At 35.4% G+C, this 21,960-nt stretch overlaps 1 protein-coding gene across 8 annotated transcripts; it reads right to left on the minus strand.

Annotated features, from left to right (window-relative positions):
- Position 1: 1 nt before the first annotated feature.
- LOC18435276 (uncharacterized) lies at positions 2 to 18,232 on the minus strand. 8 transcript variants are annotated; one of them, XR_016045706.1, is made up of 6 exons: positions 17,936 to 18,232; positions 17,050 to 17,347; positions 16,747 to 16,951; positions 7,824 to 8,586; positions 1,426 to 1,541; positions 2 to 359 (listed from the first exon to the last, which is right to left on the minus strand). XR_016045706.1 is itself a non-coding variant. In XM_088853510.1 (5 exons), the coding sequence occupies exons 1-4, from the start codon at positions 18,024 to 18,026 to the stop codon at positions 7,831 to 7,833; spliced, it is 1,350 nt and encodes a 449-aa protein (XP_088709636.1). In that variant the 5' UTR covers positions 18,027 to 18,232; the 3' UTR covers positions 2 to 359; positions 7,824 to 7,830. The 8 variants fall into 8 exon arrangements, 6 of the variants coding, with proteins under 6 accessions (XP_088709636.1, XP_088709632.1, XP_088709635.1 ...); XR_016045707.1 differs by lacking the exon at positions 2 to 359 and adding an exon at positions 1,257 to 1,292 and having other exon boundaries at positions 1,426 to 1,634; XM_088853510.1 differs by lacking the exon at positions 1,426 to 1,541.
- Positions 18,233 to 21,960: the final 3,728 nt, after the last annotated feature.

A 21,960-nucleotide genomic window follows, 5' to 3' on the forward strand; every position in this document is an offset into this window, starting at 1 on the left:
AAAAAAAAAGAAGGGTTATTCTGATTTGTCTTTCTAAATGAATCTAATAGAAATGACAGCTTCAACTTGGCTCTACGTTAGTTTTGAGTTTAGAGAGAGTTTTCGGTCTTAATCTAGATAGGTCGGTCATGGGCGACGGTAGCTGTTTAGTCTCATCCGAGAGTCCATTCTCTTTGTACTGCTCTAGTGTCTTTGAAAAAACAGAAATAAGGGGGTCGATTTAGGCTCCTTGCCTTCCCTTCTCTTCCACAGCATAGCAACGCTAGCGGTCTTAATTGGTTGGCGCTTGACAGTCCGCGAAGCTACGTCCTAAGCTCAAATTCATACCAAAGGTAAGGGGCCTCTCCCACCGACTCACCCTACAAATTTCTTAATTAGATTCGTGTTGCAGTGATCATTTACAGGCAATAAAATTAGTTCCAAAAGTTGTGAATATTAAGCAATATTAACGTGCATTAACCTCCAACTTTATGCTCCTCCCTATTTTCTTCATCTTGTACTATTGTATCTTAAGAGCTTTGCTCCGAAAACTACTCTTTACAATTCAATAATAATAATAATCTTCAACTTTATGCAATAAATGTGTCAAAACAGAAATGTGACCAAGTACACCATTAAGCCAAAAGAGTAGCAGTCCAATTGGACTAGATGTTTGCTGGAAGGGGCAGATGCATGTGTACGCACGAAAAGTTTGTCTTTAATGGGAAAATTGGATAATCTTGAAAAGATATTTTAAAAAGATATTCTTTAGAAGATATGTATGAAACTTAGAAACTCTACAATAAAGTTATATTATTGTTAGGGAAATTATCAGAAACATACTTTAATTTTAGCTTAATTGAATAAAAAAAAACCCTAATTTCAGTCGACCTCTTCCACACTCCTTTTTCACATTTTCGTTTTTTTTTTTTTTACCAAAATAACATTCTCGGTAGTCGTAATACCGTGAAAAACACTACGGTACTTTAAGTACCGTAATGTTTAGTGTATTTTATAAGGTACTTTAAGTACAATAATGTTTGCATTTTATATAGTACTTTAAGTACCATGATGTCTAACGCATCTTATACGGCACTTCTAATACCGCAATATCTCCAATCTGTTACAATACATGAATTGTGTTGATTTATTCCAAATTAAGCTGCATAGCCCTACCTAAACATGAATCTCAAATACATATAATTATTAGACGTATGGATTCTATTAAATTCAGTCCACATGTTTCTAAAACCATAAAAAGAAAAAACTACAAATTAACCAAAGAGTGTCCAGATTCAACAATCCAATGATTCCTACAAGCTCAAATTCAACCACATTAATACAATTTAAACCAGAAAAATACAAATAAATAAGTAAAATAGAACAATCCTATCCGTGTAAGATGATAATTGATCGAAAAAGGCGAAAAAATTTCATATTATTTACCTGTTGAGAGCTACCTTTGATTGCCATTCCAGTAACTGAGTCCACCCCATAAACATCACTATATTATACCTTGCTCAAACCAGTGACGAATTCAACCATCTGTTTACTGATACACCCTGGAGCAAGAGTGAAAACACATTGCACAGTGAACCCCCCCTCTCTCAATACAATGAAAGCATGTTTTTGCTCACGGCTCGAATGGTTTGAGCCTAGCATCGGATCAAAACCTCAGTATCTTTCAATTCTTCTGATAAGATTGGAGACATTACGGTATTAAAAGTGCAGTACAAAATGCATTAAACATTATGGTACTTTATAAAATTACAGTACTTTATAACATTACGGTACTTAAAGTACCATATAACATGCGCTAAATATTATGATACTCAAAGTACCGTATAAAATACACTAAACATTACGGTACTTAAAGTACCGTAATGTTTTTCACGGTAATACGACTACTGTGAAGGTTATTTTGGTATAAAAAAAAAACGAAAAATGAGGAAAAAGGGTGTAGAATAGGTTTACAAAAGTTCGGGTTTTTTTTTTGTCCAATTAAACTAAAATTAAAGTATATTTCTTATAATTTCCCTTATTGTTATTCATTAAGGTGAAAAATTTAAGAACCTTACAAACTACTTGTAAAATTCAAGTTCATAAAAGATACAAGTTTGAAATAGTTCAAACCCTTATCTCGTATGGTATTTTTTATATAACAAGTTGCAACATTGAGGCCGTAGAATTCAACACATTCTAGCAATACAATGGGGAAAAACAAATAACGATAGTTGATTTTTATATGGGAAAAGGTTATATAGAGCCAAGGCTCTAAACAAACAAATTTGAGCCTACATCAAAAATTTCACTAGAAGAGGTTGTTTTGATGCCCAAATATCTTCAAATTGATCATTTCGACATCAATATGCATGGACATGAGAAAAAAATGGATTTCAAATTTTGGAAATAATGTATTTTGTAACACATTTTTAGACCTTCAATTTTCAAGGGTTTTAAGTTTGTATAGATCTGTCGATCTATACTATTTTTGAAGCTTTAAACTGTATAAATAAATATGAATATATATTTTAAGGCTATCACAAAGATTTCCAATAGTAAAACCACATTTCCCGACATTATTTGAAGGTATGCTCTACTTTGATTGTTTAGAGCCTAGGCTCTATACATACCGCAGCCTTTTTATATTCGTACAATTTCAAGATAAAATTACAATAGAAAGCCCAAAAATAATAATTTTTATTTTTTGAGAGAAAGCCCAAAAATAATACTTATAAGATTATATGCTTTTAGTATTGATAATTATTAAAGCACACTAGATTTCATGTTCAAGAGGAAATAAATAGATTTGATGGTTCTCTAATGAATTGAAATTTTGCAAAGAAACTTCTAGTAATCAGTACTACATACTAAATTTCTTGTGTTGTCAGTTTGTCATAATCATCACCGTCCAATCATAGCCTCCGATTTGAATTAATTTGATCATAACCATTGGAAAAGAAGGTAGTATAAACTTGTTTTTGCTGTGTACATAGTCTTGATACAAATAGAGTTAGTGTTACATGCGAATACTAATCAAGGGTATGAGATATGGCGTAAAAAAGTTTCCTTATAGTATTACGATAAAAGAGATTTTCATACATGTATTGGGTAAAGGCAATTTTTTGCAGAAAAAAAATCTTGCCTTAAAACAATAATAAATTAGGTACTTCTTGAATTTTTGATTTTTTAGTTACAAAGTTTTATTGCTTAAAAATTTGCATAGAGGCCTAATGAGATCTCTTTAATATATAGGAATGGTGACTTGGGCTACACAACTATTCCCTCCATTATGGACTCCTCAGTATTAGGCTTCCATACGTCTATGGGATAGACAATCTTAATTTTTTTTTGGCCTTCTTGTTATAAATATTTATTATTTAAATATTCCAACATAATTCGCGATGTGAAAGGTGTGTACATCTTCATAGGCCTAATAGGTTTCAATACATATAAGTAAAATTAATAATTTTTTGAATAATTACTTTTAGAAGTAACAAATGTCCCTTTCTTGCTTATTTGAATTTTTTTCTATTACGGATTTTTAAGGTTTAAAACTTTATAACCTTAAAATAGAAACATGAAATAATTTATCCTCACAAAGTTGAATCCGAATAACAGAGATTTAGTAAGTTTTTTATATCATCTTAAATCGCTTGATATTATATTTTCTAGTGAGAGTTTTAGGACATTCATATGAACCCAAATCACTAAAATACAAATTTATCTATTATATTAATAATTTTATTATTTTAAAATTAGTCCATATCATTTAAAATATTAAATTTATTTATCATTCAATTAGTGGAACCTCCATTGCACAGGCAACTGGTCCTGTTAATGTTGATTGTATAGAGATGAACGATAATGATCCACCTACTAAGGCATGTTATTATGCCTCAATAGTGTTCCAAAAACTGGACCCGGCCAGGTGAACCGGCCTTCCGGTCAACATCCACAAAACCAGATCAAGAAATAGACCAATTCTACAGTGTCAGAATCAATTCCAAAAACTAAAAAAATTGAAAAACAACTATAAAAAAAAATAAAAACAAAAAATATATAGTGGGTCGGAACCAGGTGATTCATCCGATCTGGATTACCTGTTTTCCTCGCAGACAAAGAACTACGAAGGGAACAATTCCTAATCTGGATCAAGCTGCTGTCAGTCATTTGCAAAAGGGATCTTTGGCAAACTTAAGCATGTTCGAGGCAACCCTACTTAATGAATATAATATTTGCAAAATGATAATGGACGGTGGAGATGCCCTTGATTTTTTTTATTGTTATGTGCGGATTTTACAAACAATAACACTTTATTGCAATTAAGTCATAAATGGCTATTTGACCACTTTTTTTTCTCATGTGATGAAGCATAGTATAAGATGGAGCCCAGTCACAATGACTTGTTCTTCATTTTTTTATATTTGACTCACAAGTCTGACCCCTTCCCATTAAAAAAAATAAAAGTAACTATTATCAATAACAAGGCAGTTTCGTTGCACCCTTCCTATTATTCAATGGAACCTCTCAAAAATATTCAAAGGACTTACTGAAATTACACTTGAAGAAGTTCCAAGTCAAATATCCTAGCTCCCAACCCACATGGGTGACTGTTATCATTCTAATATCTACAAGGTTCAAGGTGTTCTTCTGCTCACAAAAAAAAAAATGGTGGTTTAGCTAATCCAAAATTTCACTTCGAGGAACTGGTCAAAGCCAAGCATTTGTAGGACCCAAAAACTCTCAAACCGTAGTTATAACATTCTACGATCAAATTAAAAAAAAAAAAAAAACATGAAGATCAACTAGAAAAACACGACTAAAAACTCAAATAGTGCCCCAAATCAAAATCACCTCTTTCATGTGGTTGTGGTTAAGGCCTCTTGTAGTCGAGCTCCCTCAAATGAACGTCGTAAGGGAATGCTCAAAAAAAGCCAGGACCTCATACTTTTCAGAAGTCCTACCGCATGTTTTAATGTAGTCACAGGGATGCCCTAACTGGTTGAAATTCTTCACTTGGCCTCTAGTCTGAATGTACAATTTGGTGCAAGACTACCTACCATGTACCCAATCCTTCAAATAAATAAATAAAATAAGGAATATTGAGGAGCACCAAAAAACATTCCTACACCACTTGCCCATTTTAGACAAATCATCACCTCCAAATCATTCTGATTCAAGTAAAATCTCATTTGCAGCTCCAAGTGAGCTCCAAATCCCCGAGATCCACCGCTTATTCAAAAGGACGGCCCGTATCTAATTTTGGAGCAACAATAAAATTCGTGCATATTTTGGAGTTTCAAACCAAAAACTAGTTCTTTTTTAAGAGACTGATTCAGTGCATTTTTATAGTCCCTCAACCACCTCGAAAGTGGTTTTTGAGAAGGGGAAGCACCACATTTCAGTCATCTATCAGCACTAAATAATATTCATACTGCATCATATTTTTCTGCAGTGTGCAACACCACCACCCCAGGAAAAGTGGAACATCAATGTTCATAATTTGATTGATTTGTTCCGGATACCATCCAAGATTCTTGGTCACTTTACAAGGGAAATTTTTCAAACTCATGCCATGTATATTTTTGTCCAATAGATCTTACGGGTCTTATATGGACGAGATAAAAGTTCAGTTTCTTTTCATTATCCCATAAATATTTAATAAATTTGACCAAACAATAAACAAGAAGAACATTTCTAACAAGTTTATATGCATAAGGAAAAGGATAATTACAACATGATGCATGTAGAATACAAACAGTGTGCTACATTTCATCTTGACCATCACAAATGAGATGAACAAGCCCACCTGAGTTTGTCAACGTTAACTTCAGCAAACGACTCGTACAGTTCAACCATCCACCGTTGGGAAGGACCAGGATACAGGTAGGAATCGGTTAATGTGTATATGTAAAACCCGCAATATGATCATGGCCCACGCCGTATTTGAGGGAAAAGATTCACAAGGAAAGTTTCTCTGGCTCCCAGTACCAATTTGGCCCAAGGCACAATAGTTAAAAAAATGAACGATTTTTTAAACCTGAATTTCTTCAAATCATTTTCTATTCACTGTGATCAATTTCAAAAATAAAAAATAAGTTCCCCTAGATCTAATCGTCCAAAGAAATGGACAGTCCAAAGCCATCCTTGGATCGCGAATTGATTCAGGGCATTTTTCAAGCAGCAAACCATTTTTATTAAAAGATTGATCTTAGAGATGAATAAAGATGATTGTAGTGATTGGGGCCGACAAAATCACCTTAACCCCGGTGCATAAAAATGATTGGAGAGTTTTGGGATCAACAAATGACCCTAACTAGGTGTTTAGCCAATGGCTACAGTAGTGACCGATGGAGGTAACAAATGATCACTGACTGATTGATCTCCACCTGACTAATTGAAGGATTGGGATGGATGCCTAACAAATGCCGTACACAAGTGTAGAGAGTATACTTTCCCCACTGGGAGAAAGCACATAGCGGAGCCATGTGTAGACCACTGCAATATTCCCCAAAACTAGGATCCATATACCGTAAACACTGCGTGTATGGCTGTATATGCTATACTGTACAGAGACCATTACAGATGGTGGAGATCAGCCGCTACATCATTTAAAGATGATCGCAGATTTTAAGATGGAAAAGTAGCAGCTTATCTACAATGTTCGTTGATGAGTTTGGACAGCAGATATCCAGTCTGCACCACCAAATACTAATTTGAACATATTTTCTCAATATGATAATATCATAGTACACAAGCTGAACAATACATCCATCTCACTAAGGAAAAGTTGGGTTCTAAAAACAAAAAAGAAATAAAACATTCATCACTACCCTTGAATGATATTAATAAGAAAATTTGGGGCACTAAAATATGTAAATAGTGCACTCGGGGACTCTAAGCTCCACAATAACATACATATAAGTTAAGCGTGCTTGTAGTACAAGAACAATTCTTACAAGGATGACCTCCTTGGAACGGCCTTGAGACAGAGCTACACTTACCAATCTAAGTAAAGTTGCTTGGGTCTAGTATCAAACGCTGGTGCTCTATTTACTTCTTTAGGAAAATTGATAGAAGATGGTATTTTTCCACATAATTACGACCTTGTGTAGAATCCAGTGAAAAGAGATGAAAGAGAGCCACACAATTTCCCACAAGCCTTGCTTGGGTATAGTGCGGTAATGCCAAGGTTAAATAATAATCATAACAATACCTGTCAATATTTTTACAGGGGTAACTTTCACGGCCAAAATTTTTATTACATTATTATCATTATTAGAAGGGTGGTTTTTGCATGCAAATTTCAGTATCTGCAGCCGTCCATACATTTCATACCTTCCACTTTACAATTCATGAAGGGCCTGAGTTGCATAGATGGGTACAGTTACTAATAAATTGGGTGGAAATATAGCCTCATTATTATTATTATGATGTACAGTTACTAATATATTGGGTGGAAAATAGCCTCATTATTATTATTATATACTCTACACATACCAAGTATTTGTACACTGGCATATCCACTGCTTGCTCTCAACATGGACATTAGAGATAAACCACAGTTCAGGATCAATGTCCACCATGAGAACTATGAATACCCCAAAGCCGCTGTTGAGAATAGATGGTTGATATCCCGCAAGTGTACGGCATACCATACAATGGACATGCTGGTATGGTGTTATTTGCCCTACTCATTACTAACTATATCCTGAAACATTTACACATATAGCACAAGATCCAAACAAAAACTACAAATTCATGAAACATTGCTAAGGGTCCAGTTTTACCTCAAAAATTGCACTGATAAACTTAAATACTGACCCCCAAAAGTGACTCACCCCCCAATCATCCTTGGATTTTTTCATCCACAACGTGCTTTGCCTCCACCTCAATCTCGACCTTAGGCTTCTCACCAACCTCCTCATTACCTCCCTCTTTTCTCTCCTCTGCCCTTTTCTCTCTTTCTTCCTCAACATCATTCTTCACTTTAGCCTCTCCCACAGCTGCAGCCTCTTTCGCAAGTGCTGCTCTCTTCTCTCTCTCTCTCTTTTCTCTCTCTTTCTTCATCTCGGCTTCGAGCCGAGCAAGGTGTTTCTTGCCCCTGATGTGGTGGTTCATCACGCTCTGACTTGTGCATCCAACGTTGCATTTCTCACACCAAACAGCAAACTTCTCTCTCCCCAGCTTCTGTCCATCTTTCTTTTTTGAAGAAATTCCCTGCTTCTCTCCATCAACTTTAAGGGCTTCCCCATCTCCCCCATTTGCCGATTTTTTCTCCTCAGAAATGGCCTTGGCCTTTTGCTTCCTCCTCTTCTTCTTTGGATTCTTCTGGCTTCCTTCTACTTGGAGCTTAGTATCAGAATCCTCCTCTTTTGGAGCAGAGTTGGGGCTTTCTTCTCGTATTTGGAGCTCCTCGAGCTTGGCCCTATGCTTCTTTCCAAGCTTATGCTCATTAAGTAGGTCCTTACTTGTGCAGCTAACTTGGCAAAGGGCACATTTCCAGTTATGAGCTGGGTTTGTTGCCTTTGGTTTCTTTTGAGCAGATGTGGTTGCCTCTGCTTTCCTCTTTGAGCCAGTGAGATTGGGCACCCAAGGCCCAGCCTGCAAGTACAGGTAAAAAAAGGTTATAATGTGGTAGGGGTTGAGAGAATATAATGTGTAGAGGCCTTCTGCTGCCCTCATTGATTAGGAGCAGAACACTTGGTTTGAGTGGTTTCAACTTTGTTTTTTATCCAATGATTCACTGTATAGGGGTTTTCAAATAACCATATTATCAAGAGGCGTGAGGATAGTTTGGCTTCTTGGATGGTTAGGCTCCTTTGTATGCAGAATCAAGACTAAGCAATGGCGTCAACCAAAGTACCAACAGGAACTCTTGCCAACGAACCGATTAAGGTTCCCACCAATATCAAAGAAAATGAATCAAAAGGTTTTGTCATCTATTGTATAGGGAGGAGATATCGGCAATCACCAGTCATTCTCGTCAACAGACAAAGGAGAGGAGCTGTTGCCCTGTTGGTCGATGTAAAGGCAGAACAATAAAATTGTCTCCACCGTCCGTTGATAAGATCAGTATGTGAATGAAAGGTCATATTATAGACAGAACGTGTATAATAGTTTACCACAACTAATATGGACAATTCGAAATGGGCGTTCAAAAAGCAAGAAGACTACTTAAGAAGCACTTTTAAGAACTGTGCCCAGGAAATCAGTCTGATATCTAAGGTGCTCCATCATCCTCCCGCAAGCAGTAGCTAAGCTCCAAACATAATTTCGGAAGTCTATAGTCAGCAAGCATGCACAAGAATCGATATGTAATTTATATGTTCGTCAAATGTACTTTGCCACGATTGTATGACCACCATAACAACAATTATGCCACTATAAACAGAAATATGCATCCCTTCTGCCCAGACTCCACATAAATCCCCCTGATTTTGAATGGTCATAAATACTTGAGCCTTAGTATTAACCTACCAATTTCTGTGAATTCCTGCAAAATTTTCCTGGTCACAGTGGGAAAGCAGTTTATAATTTGTAGACCAAGGTCAATCAACAAAAAAAAAAAAGTTTAAAAGTTATCTCATGTAGATACTTTACAGGCTAAAGATAAAAATATTACATAGAACTAGATCAGATGTTGTCATTTTAAAACACTTTGAACTCCTGCAGAACTTTACAAAAGCAACTAATTTGGAAGCTATGTCATTTAAATACTTTACAGGCTAAATATAAGATCAAGGTCTGAAAATTCAGCGATCTGGATCGGAATCTCCCGATTTGGATTGGGAACTATTCATAGCAATTTGGATCCCTTAATAGATCAAGATCTGGACGACTCCTCCCAGAACCGGCCAGGTGAGACCGGTTTTGTCAGAAAAACTGGACATGTCACTAACACATCACCGGTACACTGACAATTTCCAGACAATTTCCAACAGCTTTTTAAATAATAAAAGGGGTCCATCATTGTTGTCACGTGGGCCCCATACACACCATACTTTTGAACAAAGTTGTAGCTTTGGCCCACCATCATACTCCTCGACTACGCCACTTTTTTGGAAAAGCTGCCCTGCAGCCTTCAGGTGTTGACTACTAGTGTGGGCCAAAAGCTTTTATAGAAGCTTTTCCCTTGTTAAATCTTCAATGTGAGATTGGTGGCAAAACTTGGCACTCTCACTCTCTCTCTATTTCTCTTTCATACCTTCTAAAAAATTAACCTATCTCATTAATTGGCGTGCTCTCTCTCTCTCTCTCTCTCTCTCTCTCTCTCTCTCTCTCTCTCTCTCTCTCTCTCTCCCACCCACTTTGGCATCTACAAACAATCAATTCAAAAAAAAACTCTCCTCTCTCTCTCTCTCTCTCACTCCCAAACAATTAATTCTACTAAAATTTCTCGTTCTCTCTCTACTAACAACCTCATCCACTAAATTCTTTTCATATAGCTTCTAAAAAAATTAGAACTCCTAAGTCAAACAAAATTAAAAAAAATTAAACTTATTGTCATGTTGAATTTTAAACGTTATTTTGACTATAAAATGAATTTAATAGACAATAAATACTCAACATGAGACACGTTCTCAATATTTGCATATTTTTGTCACAATAATGAAAACCAGAATGCAATTGCCACTATTTCTTTTAGAAACTAAAACACTATTTTTTAGAAATTAGATATTATAGTATTTTTTTGAAATCTTTTTAGGCTTAAACCACCCAATTCGGCTGATTCTCCAATCTGGATTGCCGATCCACCGATTCGAAATGGTTTTTGGGGTGGCCGATCCAGGTCACCAATCCGTTTTTTTAAACCTTGTATAATAATATTACATGGCACCGGATCGGAGGTTAAGACAAAATAAAGTTCGAAAATTTTATAAGGTAAAGGTAAACATTACACATAAGCTAATACATTAGAATGGAAACTACAAGAAAAAAGGGATAATTAATAACGATTTAAGAATTCCATAATGGTGAAACAATTCTCAGGATTTCACACTTGTTTTGACTCATCTGTAGCGTACTTGTTCGTCGTGACGTGCGGTATTCAGGATTTCTTGCATTGGGCCTCCAGCAACACACACCAAGTTGGCTCCGTACTAGTATCATACCTGGAGAAATTCCATAATAACCTGAAGGAATTGAGCTGAAAAATAATCTAAACATAGTTACTCTACTTGAAGGCATCTAGAACATTTTTTTTTTTTTTTTAATTTTTGAGTTGGATGGATGGGTTTGGTGGGATTCAATCCCAAGATGCTGCGCCTTATTTGTCAACAACTTACCATTCAAGCCTGCTTAGCCTGGTGCCAAATCCTGAGGCATGTACAACTCAAGGACCCATAGAATGTCATTGCCGAGTCACTGAAGTTCATAAAGATCTGTATGAGCTATGTCACATGTGCACGGGTCGGTGTAAAAGTTATAGACATGGGTACGCGATGTTGGAGTTCTCGTGTCATGAAGAACATAATTCAATCACACAAATACATTGTAACGCAGTGCTTTGAGACTCGCCCGAGTCGACTCAGGCTCAGAGAGCCACTCAGCCTTGGTAGGCTCCCAAGGCCCAAAAGGAATACCCCTCCAGTAAGTACCATACCAACTTGCCCAAGTACTACAAACCATTATTATCAAATGCAGACGCACATTGCATTATGTGGCCCTAGGCGCATCGCCACCACCCACATATGCGGGAATTTGTGATGCCATTGACTAGATATGTGGCCATATCACATGAGGTTGATCTGCTTGCATTTGTGGCCCTGCTTAGGGGTGGAAATTTTGCCCACAAGCAACGCTAAAATTGTAAATTTTCCCCCCGCTTTTAGGGGGAGGGTGCGGGGTGGGTATAACCTGTTAGAAATGCCTAGAACCACATTTCCATTGTTCTAAGGGGAGTGAAAAAAGAAAAAAAGAAGAAGAAGAAGAAGAAGCAAAAAACACTTATGCTTAAATTTTTTTCAAACTTGTGATTTGTTCTTGAATCTTTGGTTGATTGTTTGATATTGTTTTGGAATTCATTTTGAAGTTTTTATGGTGAATATTAAACAAGCATTCGAATAATTCAAGGCCTGAGAGATTAAATCCAAGAAATCATATTTTCCTTCAACTTGGGATTTGGGACTTGAAAATTGAGTTATTTGAAAGTTGAAACTTATTTAATCAAGACACAAGAATTGAGAGTTGGCACATTGACTCATTGAGCTTGAATGTGTTCATTATCTTTTATATATTAAATGTTATGAACTTTTGGACTTTGGAGTTTGAAGTTATGTTTAGGTTGTTGTGTTGTTAGGCTGTGGTTATCAACTTCTGATTGTGAGATATTTTTGGTCTTTGGATGTTAAATTGTTAATTGTTGTTACTATTGGGATGGAATGGATTACTTTCTAATACATGCAAGAAAACAAACTACGTTACTCTTTATTAGACTTATCAGGCTATTAGAGGACTTAGAAAGCTAATATATTAAAGAAAATTACTAAATTAAATTTTCTACTAACGCATAAATCACAAATTAATGTTTTTCAATGCATTCTAATATTTTTTGATTTTTTTAAATTTATTAACCACATCTCCTGTGATGGCCACCCAATGTTTTAAATGCAGGATGCAGCCATATGCGTTAGGGGGACAATGCGGCTCGATGCGGTCCGAACGATGGTGCGTCGCCGTTATGCAGTCAATAAATATTAAAAAATCTAAAAAAATAAGTTAATGCATAGAAAAAAAATATGAAGGTAATATATGTGATAATATGTATCTAGTTTAGGGAAAATTATCGATATCCCCCCAAAATAAACTTTGTAGACATCTGATCCCCCAATACTTTTTGTATCACACCCAACACTATTTTTTCTTATATTTACCCCCCCCCCCCCCCCCCAATCAAAAAATCAATAAAATTAAAACTAAAATGCCCTTTTCAACTCGTTCCAACAGCCCTCTCACTTACTCTCTACACATAATCTCTTACACCCCTTAACTTTTTTATTCTCTCTTTCTTTCTCTATTCACCTCTCTCTATCTCTCATTCTCTCTACCTACCCTCTCTCTTTCTCTCTCTATTCGCCTCTCTCTATCTCTCTCTCTCTACCCTCCCTATCTCTTTCTCTCTCCATCCGCCCTCTCCCTCTTTCTCCCTCTCTCTCCACCCGTGCTCCCTTTCTATCTCTCTACTCACCCTCTCTCTCCCTCCCCCCAACTGGAAAATATCTGTGCTCCATCGGACAACCAGAAAATTTATTCCCAACATACACTCCATCAGCCAACAACAGCTTCTCGGGACTACCGTGGCTGAACCCTAGGTTGGGACAGCCGAGTTGGGATGGGAAAGGATATGCATTCAGGCATGGGTCTACATAGTTTGGAGTTGAAGCCACCCATGGGTTAGAGAGAGGAGTGGTGGAGAGAGATGGGTTAGTGAGAGAAGGGTCAGAGAAGAGTGGGTTAGTGAGAGAAGGCTTAGAGACATGGGGGTTAGAGAGAGAAAGTGGGTGGGGATGATTTTGGAGAGAGAAACTTTCCGCATTTCTCCTCCTTTGCAAGTGGTGGTTTCGTAACCATGCTAAGATAAGCTTGAGGAGTTCCATCATGCCGTCCCGATAGATTCTTTATGCTCCTCAACTCTGCGAAATTGATTCTTTGTTCGATCTAAGCCATTCGAAGAACACCATAGCGAAGAGAGAGGGATTTCGAGAGAGAGAAATTTCGGGCATAGAGAGATGAGAAAACGTGAGATTTCAGTAGAGAGAGTTTGGGTGAAGAGATAGAGAGAGGGTCGATCCTCTAAAAACCCAAAAGTACAAAATATGGAGGAAGCTATTCAAAAGGGTATTTTTGTCCCAATTTTATTGACTTTTTTACTTGGGGGGTATATATAAAAAAAAATAGTGTTGGGGTCTAGGGTGTGATACTCAAAGTATTGTAGGGTAAGATATCTAAAAAGTTGATTTTGGGGGGGGGGGGGGGTTTATTTATAAGTTTCCCTTTAGTTTATTCATTTACTCCAACAGTACCAGTTGCCGGAGATTTTGTACCCACTATCCCCTGATAGAAACTAGAATATTGAAACTAGCTTCATTAAACATTTAATAATCAACAACCATAAGCAGAATCTGCAACCACAAACTTTAAAGTTACAAAATATATTGTGAGAGTGTGACCCGAGGACCCCATTAACATGATTTGACCCCACATCTTTTCATTCTTGTACAAATAACTTATCATGTCCTTTACAGGTAATAGGTTCTCTAGCCACATGATCCAGACATAGAGGTTCCCTGTTTGTCTCTCCAAATCAATTAGGTGATAACAACAATTCTCTGAAGATTGTCCCAAATAATTCCTTTAATGGGATGGAGGATGATAGGGAAGTGGACTGCGACATTATCAAGGAGATGGTCAGCTAAATCTTCATAGACATCAATTCAAAAATAAAATCAGAAAATTTCAGATTCAAGGTCAATCTACTTTTTGGGTATACAAAGTTGTTGGTTATGGGCCACTAGGATTATTTTGATTTTCACTTACTTTAATCTTACTGAATTAAAGCATTAGGGCCAATTTAGATGTTTCCATATGTTTGCCACTATGGCACTTCCATTTTAGGTTAAGGAAAATAAGTTCAAAAATTTTGAAGATATTCAAAGAGGTGGTCAGAATGTAAACACGGCAAATAAAAGGGCCTCTTCCAAGATATCAGGAGCACATCAAACTACCACTTTTTGTGCTTTTAAATAAAAGGGCCAGGTTGGAGAACTTACCTAAAATACACAAGCAATGAATGCAAACACAATCATAAGCCCATGCAGCATATTTTAATTTTTAATATAAACTAATGCGCATAATCTGTTCATATAAATTATTCCCCGACAATCATGTCAGTCTCACACCAACAAATATAAACAATACAAAGTTGGCAATGATTGTTACTCAAATATGTATCAACTGTACTAGGATTACTCTAAAAAATCAGGGGATATACAATTACACTTAATACAAATTTTCATTTCTTTAAAAAAATTTCCAGAATTGAAGCAGGAAAAAGACTCTAAGTGCACAGTAAACATGTGCATGACCACCAGGACTATATCATCTCTTCTCAACAGCTTATTTCAAGCAAGACTAAGATCACCTGACCATAGTCAACTCCAAAGAATTGACAGCATGCTCTACAGAATGATTCATCCAATCCCTAATAGATATGTTATAAACTTTTACATGTGCTCCTAATCAGAGTTGCCATTGTTAGCATCTCCAGAGATAAGATAAAGTTACCCAAACAATTATGTGCATTTGTGTATGTATCCAAAACCCAAATTCTTAAAAACTAATTATTATCAAAGGAAAAAAAACCTTTCTTGTAACCAATTAAACCACAACCTACATAGCTAAAAAGCATTACCCTAGTTACTGTGAAGCCCTTCATTAATGTCGAACAAGGGATACAGCACAGATTCATTAAAAAATGACTCAGGGACTTAATTATGTTAGCGGCTTGGAATAAATTTCTGTAATTCTCCAAAAATCACACCAGGTACTAGGTTTCCCATAAAAAAACTCACAAGCCAGCTGCATCATGAATATGGATTAGCCACCAAAAAGATACCCTCAAATATATAGCAAGAGTTAGAAGGATATCAGTGTAGTTGAATCAGCGACCTGCCAATTTTTGCGCCCCCATGAATGTAGCTTGGTGATGCAATGTTACTCCTATTAATATATATAAATCTTTCTTGCAGAACGAGAAATAAAATGTCATTGTATATTTCCTATGCTCCAAGGAATTCAAGAAAATGCAAGCGCATTTTTTTAGTTCATTGCAAGCAGCCAAGCACATGTGCATATATATGCTAATAAATGATCAGTAAGTTCCTTCTATCTACAATGAAGAACCAAGTGTATCAACAGAAGTAGACTGATTTTAAATTTTCACAGTAGACTTCCAAATGTCCAATTAATACTCCATGGAAGGATTTGTTTTTCCCCAAGGAACGAAGCTGTGATGTGCTTCAATATCTCTCAATGCAGCTAGCTGGGCATGTGACTTTCTCATTTGTTAAGAAAAGTACAGCCAAAACAATGCAATGATTAACTTCTTGTCCAATACCCCAAAATAGATTCACTAGCCGCTAACCTCTGAGGACTTCAAGGTTCACTACAATACCGAAAGTTAATGGAAATAAAACTAATAGAGATATTCATTTCTGAGGTCCATGTTTGACCATGAACCTAAAATACAAATATAACTTAGTAAATTACAATAGCAACTGGCAGATTTTGCATGTCATGAGAAATTCATCGAAATGGAAACCTAAAAAAAATATACACATATTCATAACAACAGGTCAACAGCAACAACTACAATAATATATATGATACTGATAACCTTGGTTCAATTTAACAGTAAAGCCAGCCTCTCCCATGAAACGAGAAGTCTTAATGAGTAACCTAAATATTGTGATGTATAACCCTCGCGCCAACCAATAATCCTAGTTCATTATACATGGAGAAGGAAACATTGTCACCGATTCAAACGTTCTTAAACAAAACAAACAGAGAAATAATTTGTCAACATCTAAATTCGAAGCACGAATCCATCAATGGAAAATCATATACATTCAATATTGCGAAACAATCATCAACAATGTGGAACAAAATCATATCTAAACTAATGAAAATAAAGAAACCAAATGAAATAGAATACCAAAGAGACTTTTCATGAGAGATAGAGATAGAGAAAGGGAGAGAGCTCACTGGGAAGGGTCCTGATTTGTTCATGACCTCCGGAACTTGGGGTAGAGGTAATCTCTCCTGAACCAATGCTTCATGCCGATGATGCAACATTTGCAATCGATCACGAACCCTAATTTCAGACTGAGAATGAGGAATCATAGGCCCTCTTTCGCCAACCCTACCTTCAGGCCGAGGAGGTTGCAGGATAGGAAACCTCTCTGAGACCCTAGTTTCATCAAAAAATGGGAAACCAACCCTGGTTCAGGCCTATGAAGAGAAACCTGAGATCTCTCTGAAACCCTAGCTTCATCATGAGGAGATTACCTGATTTCGGGGCGAGAGGGCAATGGAAATTGCTCAGTAGCCCTAGCATCATGAAGAGGCGGCAACGGAAACCGATCAGAAACCCTTGTTTCTGGAATTTGAGAGGAAAATGGAGCCCTATCATGATCAGGATGAAGTCGAGACCCTAGCTCTCTTTCAAGGGCAAGCTCTCGCCTCACCTCCTCTTCAAGCTCACGCCTTCGAGCAGCTTCTTGAGCAAGAATTTCCTCTCTGATTCTCTTTTTTTCTATCTCCCTTTGTAGAAGTTCCCGATTTGGATCACCATGAATATAACCAACTGGAAAAGCAAAAGGTCTCCTATTCATGTTCTTTGAAAAAAAAACCTAGAGAGATAAACCCCAGTTTTGCAGAGTTGGAAATGATAATCAACAATGTAAGACCTAGTCATGCAGATATGGAAATATTTTTGCAGAGTTCGAAATGCTAATCAACAATGTAAAAGCTAGTCATGCAGAGATGGAAATACTAGGTGGTTGACGCATAGGTAAATGGAAACCACTAGTGTCAGAGAAATGGATATTATCACACAATGTTTCCAAGTGACTATAGAGAAAAGGGAACTACAACTTTGCAAGTTGATGCTCACTGCTCATCTAAGAGCTGCAAAACTGAAACCCTGATTACCAGGTACATGAAGCAGGTCATGGAATTACAAGAAATTTGGGAAAAAAAAGAAATTAAATTTAAATATACAGAGGTTAAGAAAAATAAGGGAAAACAGAATCCAGTGTTGCAGAGATAGGTGTTGAAACCCTAATGCACAGGTACCTCAAATACCTCATCAGAAGAATATTGAAACAAATAATCATAAATACTAAGCCTTCGCATTGTTGGAGAAACCCTACTCAGCAGAGGTGGAGGTTACCTCTTATGGCTTCAGATGCGAAGTAGCCATTAGCGCCTCGTGGTGAGAGATAGGGAGCTCTGTTATCGGGTTCCCTCAACCTGTAATCCATCGCCGGTGTATGAAGCCAGAGACGGAGAGAGAGAGAGAGAAAGAGAGAGTGCGTGTGATTAGGTCATAAATTGCACGCATTGACAGAGGGAAGGTTATAAAATGGAGAGAGAGAAAGAGAGAGAGAGAGAGGTGGAGGGGGCCGGGGGGGGGCAGGGCTCTCTCCAGTTTCCAATGATTATGTATTTAAAATTTTTTAGCACGTTTAATGTAACCCCGCGGGAGAAAACTATATATTAAGTCCCTCCAGCGGACCACGAGTTTTGCACTTTTCCGTGGGAAAGAAAATTTAGATACTTGGAAAAGGGGCTGATGTCGTCGTGGTGGCAGCACCCTACGTGTTTAGTCCCTAGCAGCGTTTTAAAAAACGCCGAGTCGTTCGACTCGAAATTCGTGAAAAGGGATCGGATCGGTTTAAAAATCGAAAATCGTCCGGTTTTAGAGACAACCGGACGATTCTGCACAGTGACTCGCCGATTCACTGTGCGGAATCGGCGAGTCCATGAAGAACACGGGTTGCACAGTATTCTTCACGGATTTTTTGAAATTTGTCATTTTTTGATCATTTTTCTTGTTTTTTTTGGCATGTGATCTGATTTGCAGGCTGTAAACAGCTTTATTCAGTTTTTTCAAGGATTAAATGGTGGAAAAATTGGTTGTTTTTGGATCACGAAAAATTCGGTGTTTAGGGTTTCCGCCTTTTCTGAAATTTCATGCCAAATAGGGCATGAATCTTTCAAAATTTGTAGGCATTTTGATCTTAAAGCTGTGAATCAAAACCTTTTGTTACTAATTTGTGATAATCGTTGAGAAAAACAGAGTTTTTTGGAGATTGAAGGCTTCGGTTCACAAAAACAGGTAAGAACTTTGGGTTTTTTTTTTTTTCCGCTATTTGATTTATTTCAAGGCATATTTTGAACATAATGAGTTCAATAATTAGGGTTTTTAATCTTTATTGTGTCTAGTATGATTTAAAATTTTCAATTTTACGTAATCTGGTCAATTACAACAAGAAATTTGATATGAACAGTGAGATGTCTGCGGAACCAAATTCCGCTTTTTTTTTTTTTTTTTTTCCGCCTTTTGATTTTGTTTTCATGATATATTAGAAATAATGTGTTAAAAGTTTAGGGTTTTGATTCCTTATATTGTTGTTTATCAGAAAATATACTCAATTGGATGTAATTTATTCACTTAGAGGTGAATTTTTGAGTTAAAATCGCTTATGTAAAACGACTCTGTGAAGAACAATTTTTTTTTTTTTTTTTTTTTTTTTTGTAGCCCATGATAGAATTTTTTGTAATCCATGATCGAATTTTTTGTAATCCATGATCGAAATGTTTGTTTTTTTTTCTTGTAATCCATGATCGAATTTTATTTTTTATTTTTTATTTTTGTAACCCATGATAGAATTTTTTGTAATCCATGATCGAATGTTTTGTAATCCATGATCGAAATGTTTGTTTTTTTTTGTAATCCATGATCGAATTTTTTGTTTTTTGTTTTTTATGTAACCCATGATAGAGTTTTTTGTAATCTATGATTGAATTTTTTGTTATCCATGATGTAATTGTTTTTTTCTTTTTTTGTAATCCACGATCGAATTTTTTGTTTTTTTTTGTTTTTTTTTTTTGTAATCCATGATCGAATTTTATGTAATCCATGATCGAATTTTTTGTAATCCATGATAGAATTTTCTGTAATCCATGATCGACTTTTTTGTAATCCATGATCGAAATGTTTGTTTTTTTTACTTGTAATCCATGATCGAATTTTTTGTTTTTTTTTTTTTTTTGTAACCCATGATTGAATTTTTTGTAATCCATGATCGAATTGTTTTTTTCTGTTCTTGTAATCCACGATCGAATTTTTTGTTTTTTTATGTTTTTTTTTTTTTTTTGTAATCCATGATCGAATTTTATGTAATCCATGATCGAATTTTATGTAATCCATGATCGAATTTTATGTAATCCATGATCGACTTTTTTGTAATCCATGATCGAATTTTTTGTAATCCTTGATCGAATTTTTTGTAATCCATGATCGAATTTTTAGAAAATTTGTGATTTTTTTTTTTAATCCATGATCGAACTTTTTTAAAATTTGTTAATTTTTTTTTTTAATCCATGATCGAATTTTTTGAAAATTTGCTGTACTTTTTTTTTTTATTTCTTTTTATCCATGATCGAATTTTTTAAAAAATGATGATTTTTCGAAAAGATGTGAAAATCGTGATAAAGTTTTGATTATCATGATGTATTAAACCCAATTTTTAATTTTTATTGTTTGAGTTTGCTGTAAATTTTTTTTTTTTTTTTTCCATAATCGAATTTTTTGAAAAATGATGATTTTCCGAAAAGATGTGAAAATCGTGACAAGGTTTTAATTATCATGAGGTATTAAACCATATTTTAAATTTTTATTGTTAAAGTTTTTGTTGAAAAAATTGTAAGTTGATGGATTATTTATGCAAAAAAATGCATGTTATTATATTTTCAATACAAAACTTTATTTTTTTTATCTGTTGTTCATGGATTTTTTAGTTCGAATGACTGATGTTAGCCGGCTCTTTGAAGAATTGTTTTTATTATTAATTTTTTAATGCAAAAAATGTATGTTCTTGATAATTGAGTTGTAGCCATGTTTGGAGCTTGCATTTTGTATTATTCTAAATGTTTGTAATTGATATGTACGAAAATATTATTGTCAAAAAAGGTATTTTGCAATAACAAATAACAACGAATATGACTACATGAACTACCGCAACATATTATCACTACATATAGTGATTATTTTTCTTTTTGAACTGTCAGGTTAATTTAAACTTTTTACATCGTAAAACAGTTGAATCATGTCAAGATCTACAGAAGACCCTGAATCAATGAATTGTCAAACGAATTCAATCAATGGCACCAGCGTGACCAAGAAGAACAACAACGTCGTCTATCATTTTATTTTTAGATCGTATGTTACTAATTTTATGCTTTATTGTAGTCCATGTATGTTGATATACTTATTCCATGATAATTCTATGTTTATCCTTTTGTGTGATGTAAATTAAATGTTGAATGGCGGTTCATGCAGGGAAAGAACATATCAATATTCGCATATTCATTCAAAAACATGAAAATTCTTAATGGAGTACCCTCATTTCTTATTGAATTCCTAAAAAACAATATTTATAATGAATTTTAATATTTTTTTCGGATTTTTTTGAAGCTTTAATCTGGCCAATTTACCCGATTCTCGATCCGGATCGCCGATTCGCGGATCCAAATCGGTTTTTTGAAAGCCCAATCCGGGTCACCGATCCGTTTTTTAAACCATTGGTCCCTAGTTTTCAAAAGGCATACTTCTAATCTACTGGAAAAATAGGTAGGGGCGTGTCATCTCTTTTGAATTACCTAAAAAAAAAAAATAATTAGGGCAAAAATATCTAATAAAAAATCATTTATATTGAAAAACATTATAATTTCTTTCATCCCTAATTAAAAAATATAATAATTTTTTAAGAAAAAAATTTATATAGAGCTAAGGCTCTAAACAATCAAGCTAGGCCTACCTCAAAAATATCACTAAAAGAGGTTGTTTTGATGCCCAAATATCCTCAAATTGATCATCTCGACACCAAGATGCATGGATACGAGAAAAAAATAGATTTTAAGTTCTGAAAATAATGTATTTTGTGATGTATTTTTGAACCATCAATTTTCAAATTTTCCAAGTTTTCATAGATCTGTCGATCTATACAATTTTTGAAGCTTTAAACTTTATAAATAAAGATAAAAATATATTTTAAAGCTATCACAAAGATTTCCAGTATTGAAACCATATTTCTCGATGCTATTTGAAGATAGGCTTTAATTTGATTGTTTAGAGCCTAGGCTCTATACAAACCTCACCTTTTTTTTATTATTATTGTGCCGCTTTAAGGT

The sequence above is a fragment of the Amborella trichopoda genome, chromosome 12 (assembly GCF_054954075.1).
Source record: "Amborella trichopoda isolate Santa Cruz 75 chromosome 12, AtrichopodaSantaCruz75HAP2 v2.0, whole genome shotgun sequence".
Taxonomy (NCBI): domain Eukaryota; kingdom Viridiplantae; phylum Streptophyta; class Magnoliopsida; order Amborellales; family Amborellaceae; genus Amborella; species Amborella trichopoda.

What these genes read in the sequence shown, in the direction of transcription:
- LOC18435276 (XM_088853510.1), bottom strand. Translation starts at nt 18,026, where the DNA reads ATGGATTACAGGTTGAGGGAACCCGATAACAGAGCTCCCTATCTCTCA. An exon ending in CCCTCTCGCCCCGAAATCAG is followed by an intron (nt 16,952 to 17,049) that starts GTAATCTCCTCA and finishes TGATGAAACTAG; the next exon opens with GGTCTCAGAGAGGTTTCCTA. An exon ending in ACAAATCAGGACCCTTCCCA is followed by an intron (nt 8,587 to 16,746) that starts GTGAGCTCTCTC and finishes CTGTACTTGCAG; the next exon opens with GCTGGGCCTTGGGTGCCCAA.